Genomic DNA, 14,029 nt, shown 5'->3' with positions numbered 1-14,029 from the left:
AAATCACTTTATCCACAGGTTCCTGATAACTCAGACAGAACTTTACCTTCACACATAGTAATAAGGCGGCAAGTCTCAGAGGACACAATATGTTAGTGATTAAATAGACTCTAGGTGGCGCTGTGGCATTAAGCTTTCTGCAATACAATGCATGTAATCTGTCTCCAGTCCTCTCCGAGTACTGTGTTACTCCACCCGGGGCAACAGTTTCTTCATTCTGCACCCTGCAGTCACAGGCTTTATCTTCTTAGGCATGATGGAAATTGTAGTTTCGCACCACTTCATAGGATTAGATTGTGTTTACATGATAGATGGCGGATACAAGCTCTCTAGCTCTAAAATCACTATTATACACGGCACTCGTGTGTATAATCCACACTCCCTTAACCGGTATGTGGTATATCCTATAATAACAATCTACACACCCCATATGCATCCCGCAACCCACATGACATAAATCACGAGCGCTAATTTCTGAGGAGGCTCCTCTAGCGACTCCTCCAGCCTTAATATCAGCGACATCTGTTTATAATTACTTGATGATGTTTTCTCCCCGGCAGCCATGCTGGTTATGAATAAATGATTACATGAAGCAGAGCCGGCCAGTGGGTAACCAGTCGTGAGCTTTGTGCAGCGCTGCAGGAATGAGAGCACGCAGTTCCCACATCCAACACTAGATGGCACTCATCATTTGTCCATCCCCAGCAGTCACTGCCGAGCGCCGTTCCCCAACCTGTGGCTTTCCATCATAGCCATCATAATGGGAGTTGTAGTTATACGACAGCTGGAAAACCGCAACCTGGGGAACACTGATGCAATATATGCCAAGCTGCTGTAATAATATAGAGACTATGGGGGAGATTTATCAAACATGGTGTAAAGTGAAACTGGCTCAGTTGCCCCTAGCAACCAATCAGATTCCACCTTTCATTCCTCACAGACTCTTTGGAAAATGAAAGGTGGAATCTGATTGGTTGCTAGGGGCAACTGAGCCGGTTTCACTTTGCACCATGTTTGATAAATCTCCCCCTACGTACTCTGCATCCCTGGCTAATGACTCTGTATCTCTGTATTGTGACTCTGGATTCCAAGTGTGAGTCCTCTCTCTCTCTCTCTCTCTCTCTCTCTCTCTCTCAGGAAGCATCTCTGACCCCAGGCACCCCCCTTAGAGGATCTTTATCTGCCCCCGCCTCTACCCCTCCCTCACACAAGTGCCCCCCCTCACATAGGTGCCCCCCCACCGGTGACACCTCCCTCACACAGGTGCCCCCCCCCCCCCGGGTGTCCCCTCCCTCCCACAGGTGCCCCCCCCCGGGTGACCCCTCCCTCACACAGTTGCCCCCCGGTGACCCCTCCCGTACTTAGGTGCCCCGGGGGCTGACATTCCTGAGCAAACACCCTGCAGAGTAAACACAGGCAGATGGCTGGCACAAGCCTTCACTCAGCGAGTGCGGAGATGGGGGTGGGGTGGCCCTTTAATCTGCTCCATCACACAATCGAGGAGTGTGTGCGGCTTGTGAGACCCCCCCGCACTGGAGCGTGCAGTCACAACTTGTTCACCTGTTGACCTAATTCTATTTTTCCCTTATGGATGTGAAGAGACTTGTCCCGGCGCATGCTTCTCTATTACATTATGGAAATCCCCCGCCTGACAATGGGGAGCAGGGACGGGAAGGTCTCCTTCACCGCAGCTGCACCCAATACAGAAAGAGGATGTGGTTGGTATACAGACTCCCCTCTATATAGGGGCTGTAACTGCACCTCTGTCCTGCAGGGGGCGCGACACACAGCAGCTTTGGGGAATATGATTTCCTCGCACCTGCAGGGATGAGCTGGGTAAGGGCGGGTTCACACAGACAGATTTATCTGACAGATTATTGAAGCCAAAGCCAGGACAGTCTGGAGGGTTGGAGAGGTTTTCTATTGGGTTTTGCTGCTGCTCCGGACAGTTCCTGACATGGACAGAAGTGGCAGCAAAGAGCACTGTGTCAGACTGGAGAGAATACACCACTTCCTGCAGGACATACAGCAGCTGAAGTACTGGAAGACTGGAGATTTTTTAATCGAAGTAAATTACAAATTTGATTTGAAAGAAAACATTTTGGTGAACAACCCCTTAAAGGATATGGAGCAGGGACAGTGAGATTAAATTCACCACAGCTGGGGAACCCATTTTAGGGAATGGAGCAAGGCTGTGGTCGTTATTGGGACCCAACCCCCCCCTTCCCGCTCCATATAGGTTTGCACCTGTATTCTGCAGGTGAGTTGGAAGGAGCAGCTTCGGGGAGTCTGATTTCCCTGCACCGGATCTTCCCTCTGATTCACATCCCTCCTGTTTTGAAGGGGGTGATCTTGGTAATGGATATGTATTAGTGATAAACTGTGTTTTGCCTAGTTTTGGATCCGAGGGGGCGGGGCATGATTCAGAGAGAACTGTGATATCATGCCCCGCCCCCGAAGATCCAGCACTAGACACAGCACACAACATCACTGCAAATTTGCAGTGAAACCCACTGCGGATCCATTGCCATGTCAATTGATGTCAATCCCGCTGCGAGTATGTAAATTAACCCCCCCCCCAACGCACTGATTGGCAGAGCGGGACGTTCAGATGCCAAGACCCCTTGAAGCAAGCCAGACACATGCAGGTACAGTCTGCTCCAGCTGCGAGTATGTATTCTCATAGAAAATACATGGCAATGGATCCGCAGCGGATTTCATATATGTGTGAAGCTACCCTAAAGATTATCTTTAAGGTACGTTCACACGTACTAGATCCGCAGCGAATGCCCCGCCGTGACACTGGGAGCCCTGAAACAAGCCGGAGCGGGTAACAGGTGATGTATAGGCTCTGGCGGCCGGGGGTTAACGGGGCGGGCTGCGGACAAAATCCCTGTGCAATGTGCATCCTGCTGCTAGTTTGTCTGCCCATAGAGTTTACTGGGCAGGGATCCGCAGCGGATTGTTCAAAAAATTGTTCAAATAAACTGGTGCCAGAAAGAGATTTGTAATTTACTTCTATTTAAAAATCTCCAGTCTTCCAGTACTTATCAGCTATTGTATGTCCTGCAGGAAGTGGTGTATTCTTTCCAGTCTGACACAGTGCTCTCTGCTGCCCCCTCTGTCCATGTCAGGAACTGTCCAGAGCAGGAGAGGTTTTCTATGGGGATTTGCTTCTGTTCTGGACAGTTCCTGACATGGACTGAGGTGGCAGCAGTGAGTACTCTGATAGACTGGAGAGAATACACCACTTCCCTCAGGACATACAGCAGCTGATAAGTACTTGAAGGCGGGAGATTTTTTTCTGGTGCTAGCCTTGATCCCCACGATGTGAGATGATCAGCAGGACATCATATGGGAAGCTAATGGAGGGGGGGGGGAAATCCTTCTAGTCCAAAGTGGACAAACCCTTTAAGGAATTTCTACCAAAAGGATACACAATGACTCCTGATAAATGGCTGCGGATAAGGACAAGATAGTCGGGTGAAGTGTTGGCTTTTCTTCCTTATGATCTCGACTACAAATAGAGTGAGTGATGGCTAAGTAAACATAGGCTGGTCCCCGGCTGACAGGTATGTGAGGGATAGGGAGGGAGGCACGGATCAGGCTTGTGCCGCTCCCATGGAAGTGTGCAGAGTCTGGCTTGTCTTTCCTGTGGCGCCCTCAGGGCAGGGAGAGGATTGGGAAGGTGTGTCAGCGTTGTGCCTGGCCTTATGTCTAGGGGGGGGGGGGATCAGGAAATATCACTTAATAACAATGCACCTCAATCCATAGCCCCGGGGCCCAATGCCCCACATAGGAATCCCATTGTTACCGTGCCCGGCGTGCTCCAACCTCGATGACTCGTTCATAACGCTTCCCATTCTTCCATCAACGACAGGCGTCTCCTGACATCGCTGGAAATTACTGGTTTATATCGGGTTTATGACTGTGCAGTATACAGCCGCGTTAAAGAGACAGTACACCTTATACGGGGGAATATGATTAGATTCTATCAGGTGGCCCCCAGCTACGCGTCACGCATGAGTGAAACCTAAGGGGTAATTTTTCCAAAAAAGAAAAAGGGGCCCTAAGGTTACGTTTCGTGGTGCCGCAATTAAAGGCCAAAGACCATGATGCTTTGTGTGGAAGCCAGAAGAACGACATTCCACCCCTTGTAGGGAAGTTATCAGATGATGTTCCTTGGCCTAAAGATCCAGCCAACGTCCTGCCCATCTAGGTCCATGGTGGGCTCTAACCCCTTCAAGTTGGCTGGACCCAAAAATACCCACCATCTATCTCCATACTTGGAGGGTATTGGAGGGTCCAGCCAACTTGAAGGGGTTAGAGCCCACCATGGACCTTGATGGGCAGGAAGTTGGATGGATCTACCTGCCGTGACCCGGGGTTCTTAGGTGTTGTTAGCAGTGGGCAAGTTGGTGTTTTATTTGGGCTCGTTTCATGGTGGCCAGGAGTGGTGATGCCCAACCCCAGGTAATAAGGACTGGGCTCTGTAAAGGTAGAACCAGGTGAGTGGGGGCAGGTGTAAGAGGTAGTAAGGAGCACAGAGTCCAGGACTTAAGGATAACACCGTACTTGAATACTCTTCAATGCAATACAGCTGAATGCTTTTCAGTGGGCCAAGAATAATCACAGTAATACAACGTCCTTCCTCCTGATGGACAACACAGAACATTTAGCTTTAGATTGCAGATAGTAGTCGAAGAAGGTGTACCTAAGTTTAGTTGGTTAGGGTGCTGTCTTGGAGACCTTGCCTAAATAGTGCAGTACTCTGCCGGGTGGGTGTGTAGTGACTTTGCAGAACACTCTCGTACAGTTAGAATAAGTTGTGAAGAAGAAGACCACCTTTTGCTAAACAAGTCTACGGAGTGTCAGGTTTGGTAGTGTAAGTCTTTGAAACTAACCTCTCAAGACTATCTGAGTAGACCGAGCAAGATCCAATGGAGTACTTCAGCTTAAGCTATTTGCTCCACTGCACCTTTGGGTTTAGCGCTGCATAGTAGTTACTAATAGTCTCTCATCAAGGAAATCTAGAAGCTGTGGCTCCTGACAAGGATCCTGGCCCTGGGCCAGGCCCGGATATAGGTTTCAGCAGGAACTCCATCTTTAAAATCCATATTTTTTTTATCCCTCTTATCAAGTTGCGTGTGACGCAGTCAACCTGCAACCTGAGATCAAAAAGTTGGATTTTATGTGACTGTCATGGTCAGATCTGTTTGTCTCTTCTTTTTTTACACTCAATTATCAACAACAATAAAGTGACTGACAAATATTATGGTCAAGAGACATAGATAGCCTAAACCCTTCTCTCCTGAAGTCTTCCCTCCAGCTAGTATATGTATTGCAGGCTGTGAGCTCTTAGGTCATGTTCACTCGCTGCAGTAAGTTGTTTTTTTTGTTTTTTTTTTCTAAATTGGTGCAGAAACACTGGTTTTCCAGCAACTTTGGAAATCTATATTATTGAAACATCAAAGAGCGATCAGTGGTCGGAGTATTATAGCTGCAATACAGACGCCAAAATTTACCCGTGTCCAGTTGTTCTAAGTGCTCCGGCCCTTTAAAGCCTGCTCAACTGTGATGTCATAATTACAAGATGATGGCCATGGAGACCATTATGGGCCGAGCTGAAAGGGAATATACTAAGATATCCAATGTAATGGCCTCTGTATACAGAGTACTGGAGCGCGCCGGGCTCTGATAGGGAATATACTGAGATATACAATGTAATGGCCTCTGTATACAGAGTACTGGAGCGCGCCGGGCTCTGATAGGGAATATACTGAGATATACAATGTAATGGCCTCTGTATACGGAGTACTGGAGCGCGCCGGGCTCTGATAGGGAATATACTGAGATATACAATGTAATGGCCTCTGTATACAGAGTACTGGAGCGCGCCGGGCTCTGATAGGGAATATACTGAGATATACAATGTAATGGCCTCTGTATACGGAGTACTGGAGCGCGCCGGGCTCTGATAGGGAATATACTGAGATATACAATGTCATGGCCTCTGTATACGGAGAACTGGAGGTGCCGGGCTCTGATAGGGAACATACTGAGATATACAATGTAATGGCCTCTGTATACGGAGAACTGGAGCGCGCCGGGCTCTGATAGGGAATATACTGAGATATACAATGTAATGGCCTCTGTATACAGAGTACTGGAGCGCGCCGGGCTCTGATAGGGAACATACTGAGATATACAATGTAATGGCCTCTGTATACAGAGTACTGGAGCGCGCCGGGCTCTGATAGGGAATATACTGAGATATACAATGTAATGGCCTCTGTATACGGAGTACTGGAGCGCGCCGGGCTCTGATAGGGAATATACTGAGATATCCAATGTAATGGCCTCTGTATACGGAGTACTGGAGCGCGCCGGGCTCTGATAGGGAATATACTGAGATATACAATGTAATGGCCTCTGTATACAGAGTACTGGAGCGCGCCGGGCTCTGATAGGGAATATACTGAGATATACAATGTAATGGCCTCTGTATACAGAGTACTGGAGCGCGCCGGGCTCTGATAGGGAATATACTGAGATATACAATGTAATGGCCTCTGTATACGGAGTACTGGAGCGCGCCAGGCTGATAGGGAATATACTGAGATATACAATGTAATGGCCTCTGTATACAGAGTACTGGAGCGCGCCGGGCTCTGATAGGGAATATACTGAGATATACAATGTAATGGCCTCTGTATACGGAGTACTGGAGCGCGCCGGGCTCTGATAGGGAATATACTGAGATATACAATGTAATGGCCTCTGTATACAGAGTACTGGAGCGCGCCGGGCTCTGATAGGGAATATACTGAGATATACAATGTAATGGCCTCTGTATACAGACTACTGGAGCGCGACGGGCTCTGATAGGGAATATACTGAGATATACAATGTAATGGCCTCTGTATACAGAGTACTGGAGCATGCCGGGCTCTGATATGGAATATACTGAGATATACAGTGTAATGGCCTCTGTATACAGAGTACTGGAGCGCGCCGGGCTCTGATAGGGAATATACTGAGATATACAATGTAATGGCCTCTGTATACGGAGTACTGGAGCATGCCGGGCTCTGATAGGGAATATACTGAGATATACAATGTAATGGCCTCTGTATACGGAGTACTGGAGCGCGCCGGGCTCTGATAGGGAATATACTGAGATATACAATGTAATGGCCTCTGTATACGGAGTACTGGAGCGCGACGGGCTCTGATAGGGAATATACTGAGATATACAATGTAATGGCCTCTGTATACAGAGTACTGGAGCGCGCCGGGCTCTGATAGGGAACATAGTAATATATACAATGTAATGGCCCCTGTATATAGAGTACTGGAGCGCGCCGGGCTCTGATAGGGAATATACTGAGATATACAATGTAATGGCCTCTGTATACAGAGTACTGGAGCGCGCCGGGCTCTGATAGGGAATATACTGAGATATACAATGTAATGGCCTCTGTATACAGAGTACTGGAGCGCGCCGGGCTCTGATAGGGAATATACTGAGATATACAATGTAATGGCCTCTGTATACAGAGTACTGGAGCGCGCCGGGCTCTGATAGGGAATATACTGAGATATACAATGTAATGGCCTCTGTATACGGAGTACTGGAGCGCGCCGGGCTCTGATAGGGAATATACTGAGATATACAGTGTAATGGCCTCTGTATACGGAGTCCTCTGATAGGGTTCAGTATATACATATATTGACTGCTCCTGCGCACGTCCCCGCCGCCAGGGACTCTGTGTCATGTGCCGGATCAGTATACGGACAAACAATACACGCTGTGCTCCGACATGTTCGTACGCATACCTTGTGATCCTATGGAGGAATGAGAAGTATGTAAACCAACTGGATTGTATGAGGGAATGTGCCTGCTACCTGCCTGATACGTGTGCGGGCCTGTGCCCTACCACACCGCCAGTGCCTGTCTGCCCGCCATCACCCGTGCACAGTAATGGTGCCCCCCGCCAGCCTGATAGGGCTGACACCAGAGAGCATATTAGATCACCTTACTCATGATGTATAGAGAGTGGGTTAGAATTCAGCCTGCCGGGGGCAAATGGGGCAAATTTCATCCGTATCTGGTTAGACTTAGCTGTGCCAATATGACTGCTGATTTAGGGGAGTGTATAATGTTTTTTTTTTTTTTCAGGTACTGTGTGGCGGTATGATTTCAGCACTGTATGGCGATATTATTTAGGCAATGAAGAGCGGTATTATTGGGGGCACCATATAGGTGTCTCAGGTATTGTCAGGTGGTGTTATTAGGGCACACTATACTGATCTTATTCTGGGACTGTACTGATATTGTTCGGACACTGTATGGCGATATTATTCAGGCAATGTTATTTAGACACCATATGGCAATATGTTATATGAGGCATCGTTTGTTTTTTTAATAAAAAGCGGTGATAATTTTGGCCACTATCTGGTCTTGTTGTTTAGAGAATGAATAATCATATTTCACGGACACAATATGGCGTTATTATTTACGCAACGAGTAATGATGTTATATGCTCACTGTATGGCGATATTATTTAGACAATGAGTTATGGTATTATTTGCACACTCTGTAGCAATATTATGTAGACAGGGAAAATGGCTATTACTTGGACACCTTATGGTGATATTATTTAGGCTGTCAATCCTCCTATTATTTGCTCACTGTATAGCGATACTATTTAGGCAATGAATAGTGGTACATAGGGTACTGTATTGCAATAAATAGTACTATTACTTAGAAACATTATTGCGACATTGTTTAGGTAAATAGTTGTATAACAATATAACGATATTATTTAGCCAGTGAATATTGGTATTACTTGGACAATATATGGCGATATAATTTATTCTGGTATTAATGGGGAACTGTATGGCAATATTGTTAGTCAATGAATAGTGGTATCACTTAGAAACCTAATGGCCATATTATTTAGCCAGTGAATATTGCTATTACTTGGACACTATATGGCGATATTATTTAGGCAATGAATACTGGTATTAATAGGAAGCTGTATGGCGATATTATTAGGCAATGAATAGTGGTATCACTTAGAAACCTTATGGCGATAATATTTAGCCAGTGAATATTGCTATTACTAGGACAATATATGGCGATATTATTTAGCCAGTGAATATTGCTATTACTGGGACAATATATGGCAATATTATTTAGTCCTGTATTAATGGAGAGCTTTATGGCGATATTATTAGGCAATAAATAGTGGTATCACTTAGAAACCTTATGGCAATATTATTTAGCCAGTGAATATTGCTATTACTTGGACAATATATGGCGATATTATTTAGCCAGTGAATATTTCTATTACTTGGACACTATATGGCAATATTATTTAGCCAGTGAATATTGCAATTACTTGGACATTATATGGCAATATTATTTAGCCACTGAATATTTCTATTACTTGGACATTATATGGTGATATTATTAAGGCAATAAATACTGGTATTAAAGGGGAACTGTATGGAGATATTATTAGGCAACGAATAGTGGTATCACTTAGAACCCTTATGGCGATATTGCTTAGGCTGTGAATATTGGCATTATTTGCACACTCTATGGCGATATTATTTATACAGTGACCATTGGTATTATTAGGGAGCTGTATGGTGATCTATGCCAATACTTTATAGCGGTGTTATTAGGGCACAACATAGTGATATCACTCCAGAACTGTACGCTGATATTATTTGGTCACCTTATAGCATTATTGCTTTTTTGGGCACAATGTGGCGCTATTATTACAAAGTTTTGCTCATATCCTGCACAGATGTTGACGCTGGCTGCTAGAATCATCCCCAGGTCCTACAGTAGCCATCAGTAGCCCGGGGGGACATGTGAGGAGATGACGACGTGCAGACTGCCAGGGATTTATATAACATTAGCACCTCCATGGTCCTCTGAAGCCTTTTGTTACCCCCCATCCCCCCTGAATTGCTTACAAAGGTGCAGGCACAGTAGGTGCTGACAACACAGGTGATGAGATGGGGGGGGGGAGTGCTCTGAAAGGTGATCATCCAGGTGAGGGGTGGGCGGAGCCAAGTGCAGCCCCTCCTCTGATTGGCCGTCCTTTTATCCAGGTAAATATAAAACCAGCGGAGTGCAGCTCCAGGTAGAATTGTGTGGAATCCTGCAGCTGTTCAACACAGTGACAATGGCCGTGTCCAGCCTGCAGTATACTATGGGAATCTCCAGTGGCTTCAAGGTCTACATCCTAGAAGGTGGGTGCCATCTGCTCTTACTGTAATGCAACTCATTCCCCCATTATTATACTATTTAGGTTTACCCCTAGATTGTTAATGGTATGTTCCAAAACATTGCACTCTGTCTATATAGACCACCCGGTAATGCTCCATGTAGCAGCATGTAGGGGGGAACCATTGACCCTGGTGGGGGGACTTGTGTGCATGTATTGGCCGATGCTTTGACCATTGACACTTTAAGTGAGGATTTAGATGCCTTATTGTCTCTTTTTTCTATATATTAAGTACTATGCCCAATAAGGGGTCTCCAAGGGTATACACAATACTAATATGGCTTGTATCATTGTAGGACAGCACAGCGCACGTAACGTGGACCGCTACCGTCCATTAACCAACCATGGGATCCCCATCTACCCCATCAAACGCAAACTGAGTCTGGACCCACCACAACCCCAGAAGAGACTGTGTTCTTCCAGCTACCTGAACAGGTAAGCATTGTTCTATCAGAGTCTTTACAAATGGTACATTCCATAAATTCTAGTTGGACTGTCCTGTAGACCCCGAACCTATCCCGTAGATCATTGTCCCCATCCTGTGGCTCCTCAGCTCTTGCAAAACTACAACCTCCATCATGATGGAGGTTGTAGTTTTGAAATGGCTGGGGATGCCCTAGACGTCACATATTTTTTTTCAAAAATTTTCCAAAAGTTTGCAAAGTTTATTAAGCCTTCAATGTCTTCTTACAGGGACAAGTCATCTCAGTCACCAGTGAACGTGAAGTGTGCAACAAGACAACCTCCTGCAACCGTGACCCCCAGCCCCAAAGTATTGGCTGCCCATGTGGACCTCAAAAATGTTCTAAAGAGGTTAATGCCAGAACGGAGGCTCCGACAAGAAGAAGAACAACCTCTAGCTTTGGTCAAAAGGTTGGAAAAGCCAAGCGAACCACCTATGGTGTCCTCAGCCATGCTGCAACAGGTGGGTGATTTCTTTATGACCCAATGAAGATGGTCAGGTCAACAGTGGTCTTCTGAAGGTCCAGCCAGGTCTAATATAACTTTGCTCCTCTTGTTTTAGATGAGACCTTCAGTCATCACTTGTATATCCAGACCGAAAACAAGTCCACTTCCGACTATGGACAAGACCACAACAAGTCCACTTACGACTATGGAGAACAAGACCAGAACAAGTCCAACTCCAACTATCGACAAGACCAGGACAAGTCCACCACCATCTACAGACAACAAGACCAGGACAAGTCCACCACCATCTACAGACAACAAGACCACATCTAATCTCCTCCGGGATTCACATACCCAACGTAAGTTCTTAAATTTTAGACCTGATCTTTGCATTGAATGAATTTTTTGTAAAAACATCAAACTCAACATTTATCTCTTTGTAGGGTCCCCCAGATCCTGCTCCCCGGAGGTAGAAGAACATTTCCAACGAAGTCTCAAATCCTGCACCTCTCATCCAAGTCTCCGCTCCCTTCCAGCTCCTTCCTCCTACAGTTCGGTAGAGGACCACTTCTCCAAAGCCCTGGGTTCCAGATGGTTCTTAATCCGGGCCGCAGCAGACTCCCCGTCTTCTCAGGAAAACCCAACCAGGCGCTAGCGCCACCCAATGGACCTTTTTTTCTTTGGATCTTCAACACTTATGAGCACTGCCGAAGGACTGGAGATGAGAGACTCTACTGCCGCTATTGTAATATATATATATATTTATTGATATTTTATCAGTCGAAATGGAATTCTGAAGAATTTTTTTATGGGGGTGCAGAGGAGGGGGGTTCCTGTAATGGGTTTATATTGGATCATTGTGTACAAATGAAATGATTGAAATAAAAGTGATTTGTTATATCATGGAGTCGAGTCCCTTACCTTCCGGCAATGGGTGACAACCTGCCTTCGGCTGTCGGGACATGGTGGGGGTTGTAGTTTTGCAACAGCTGTAGAGCAAAAGGTTGAGGTTTAAAATATACCAGATTGCACTAAAAATACTGGACGGAGTAGTTTCTGGAAGTCGGAAGGGGGTGAATACTTATACAATGCACCGGGTATCCTTTTACCTCTGATTTGGCTTATTTACACATTGATATGGTGGGTGGGCCCCCGGTGGCCCTCAAGGTCCTTTTGGCCGACACCAGGGTCTTGTCACTTACAACATTACGCTGTAACACCTCTAATACATGTAACAGATCATATATATATATATATATATATATATATATATATATATATATATATATGTATTCATCCCCTCCACTGAAGTTAATTCTATTGTATACTAGGTGGGCTCCAGGTGTAGACCCTCAGGTTTCCCTCAAGGTATCTCTATCTATCTTCTATCTATCTATCTCCTATCTATCTATCTATCTATCTATCTATCTATCTATCTATCTATCTCCTATCTATCATCTATCTATCTATCTATCTCCTATCTATCTATCTCCTATCTATCTATCTATCTATCTATCTATCATCTATCTATCTATTATCTATCTATTGATCTATCTACCTTCTATCTATCTATCTCCTATCTATCTATCTATCTATCTCTATCTATCTATCTATCTATCTCTATCTATCTATCTATCTATCTATCTATCTATCTATCTATCTATCTCCTATCTATCTCCTATCTATCTATCTATCTATCTATCTATCTATCTATCTATCACATGTTAGTTCCTCTCCTCTTCCCCAGATCTCTGCTTGCTGTGAGTGAATAGAAATCCTCTGGAGTGATCACCTCCTGGGGACACAATCTCCCTCCTGCACAGTGTGACCCCGGCAGAGGACATGGGGGGTCCTGGGGCGTCTGGTTCCCCCGGATCTACAGCCAGTGGATGGAGAGTTCCTTGTAGACGCAGGTCTGAACACGACACAAAGCCGCAGAGCCAGGTGTGTTACCTGCACTGAGTGATTCATTGTACGAGAGACGAGAGAGCCATGAGTCATGTGACCCCAGTGACAGATGGCGGCATCCTCAGTATATATATATGTGTGTGTGTGGTATAGCAGTGACATCATCGCCCTGCAGTCATCCAATGGGTAATGGTTATCATATGTGATAGGCTTAGATACACCAAACAGTATCCCACATTAAAGGCTTCGATACACCAAACAGTATCCCACATTATAGGCTTAGATACACCAAACTGTATCCCACATTATAGGCTTAGATACACCAAACTGTATCCCATATGATAGCCTTAGATACACCAAACAGTATCCCACATTATAGGCTTAGATACACCAAACAGGACCCCAGATGATAGGCTTAGATACACCAAACAGTGCCCCACATGATAGGCTTAGATACACCAAACAGTATCCTACATGATAGGCTTAGATACACCAAACAGTATGCCACATTATAAGCTTTGATACACCAAACAGTGCCCCACATTATAGGCTTAGATACACCAAACAGTATCCCACATTATAGGCTTAGATACACCAAACAGTATCCTACATGATAGGCTTCGATACACCAAACAGTATCCTACATGATAGGCTTAGATACACCAAACAGTATCCTACATGATAGGCTTAGATACACCAAACAGTATCCTACATGATAGGCTTAGATACACCAAACAGTGCCCCACATTATAGGCTTCGATACACCAAACAGTATCCTATATGAAAGGCTTCGATACACCAAACAGTATGCCACATTATAGGCTTCGATACACCAAACAGTATCCCACATGATAGGCTTAGATACACCAAACAGTATCCCACATTATAGGCTTAGATACACCAAA

At 45.4% G+C, this 14,029-nt stretch overlaps 1 protein-coding gene across 1 annotated transcript; it reads left to right on the top strand.

Annotated features, from left to right (window-relative positions):
• Positions 1–1,027: 1,027 nt before the first annotated feature.
• Positions 1,028–12,064, top strand: LOC138802880 (transcription cofactor vestigial-like protein 4). The gene is made up of 6 exons (XM_069986597.1): positions 1,028–1,093; positions 10,132–10,272; positions 10,604–10,742; positions 11,001–11,232; positions 11,332–11,575; positions 11,660–12,064. The coding sequence occupies exons 1-6, from the start codon at positions 1,054–1,056 to the stop codon at positions 11,869–11,871; spliced, it is 1,008 nt and encodes a 335-aa protein (XP_069842698.1). The 5' UTR covers positions 1,028–1,053; the 3' UTR covers positions 11,872–12,064.
• Positions 12,065–14,029: the final 1,965 nt, after the last annotated feature.

The sequence above is a fragment of the Dendropsophus ebraccatus genome, chromosome 10 (assembly GCF_027789765.1).
Source record: "Dendropsophus ebraccatus isolate aDenEbr1 chromosome 10, aDenEbr1.pat, whole genome shotgun sequence".
Lineage (NCBI taxonomy): Eukaryota > Metazoa > Chordata > Amphibia > Anura > Hylidae > Dendropsophus > Dendropsophus ebraccatus.
Note: the sequence above shows the minus strand (reverse complement) of the source record. Positions and strands in the feature narration are given on the sequence as shown.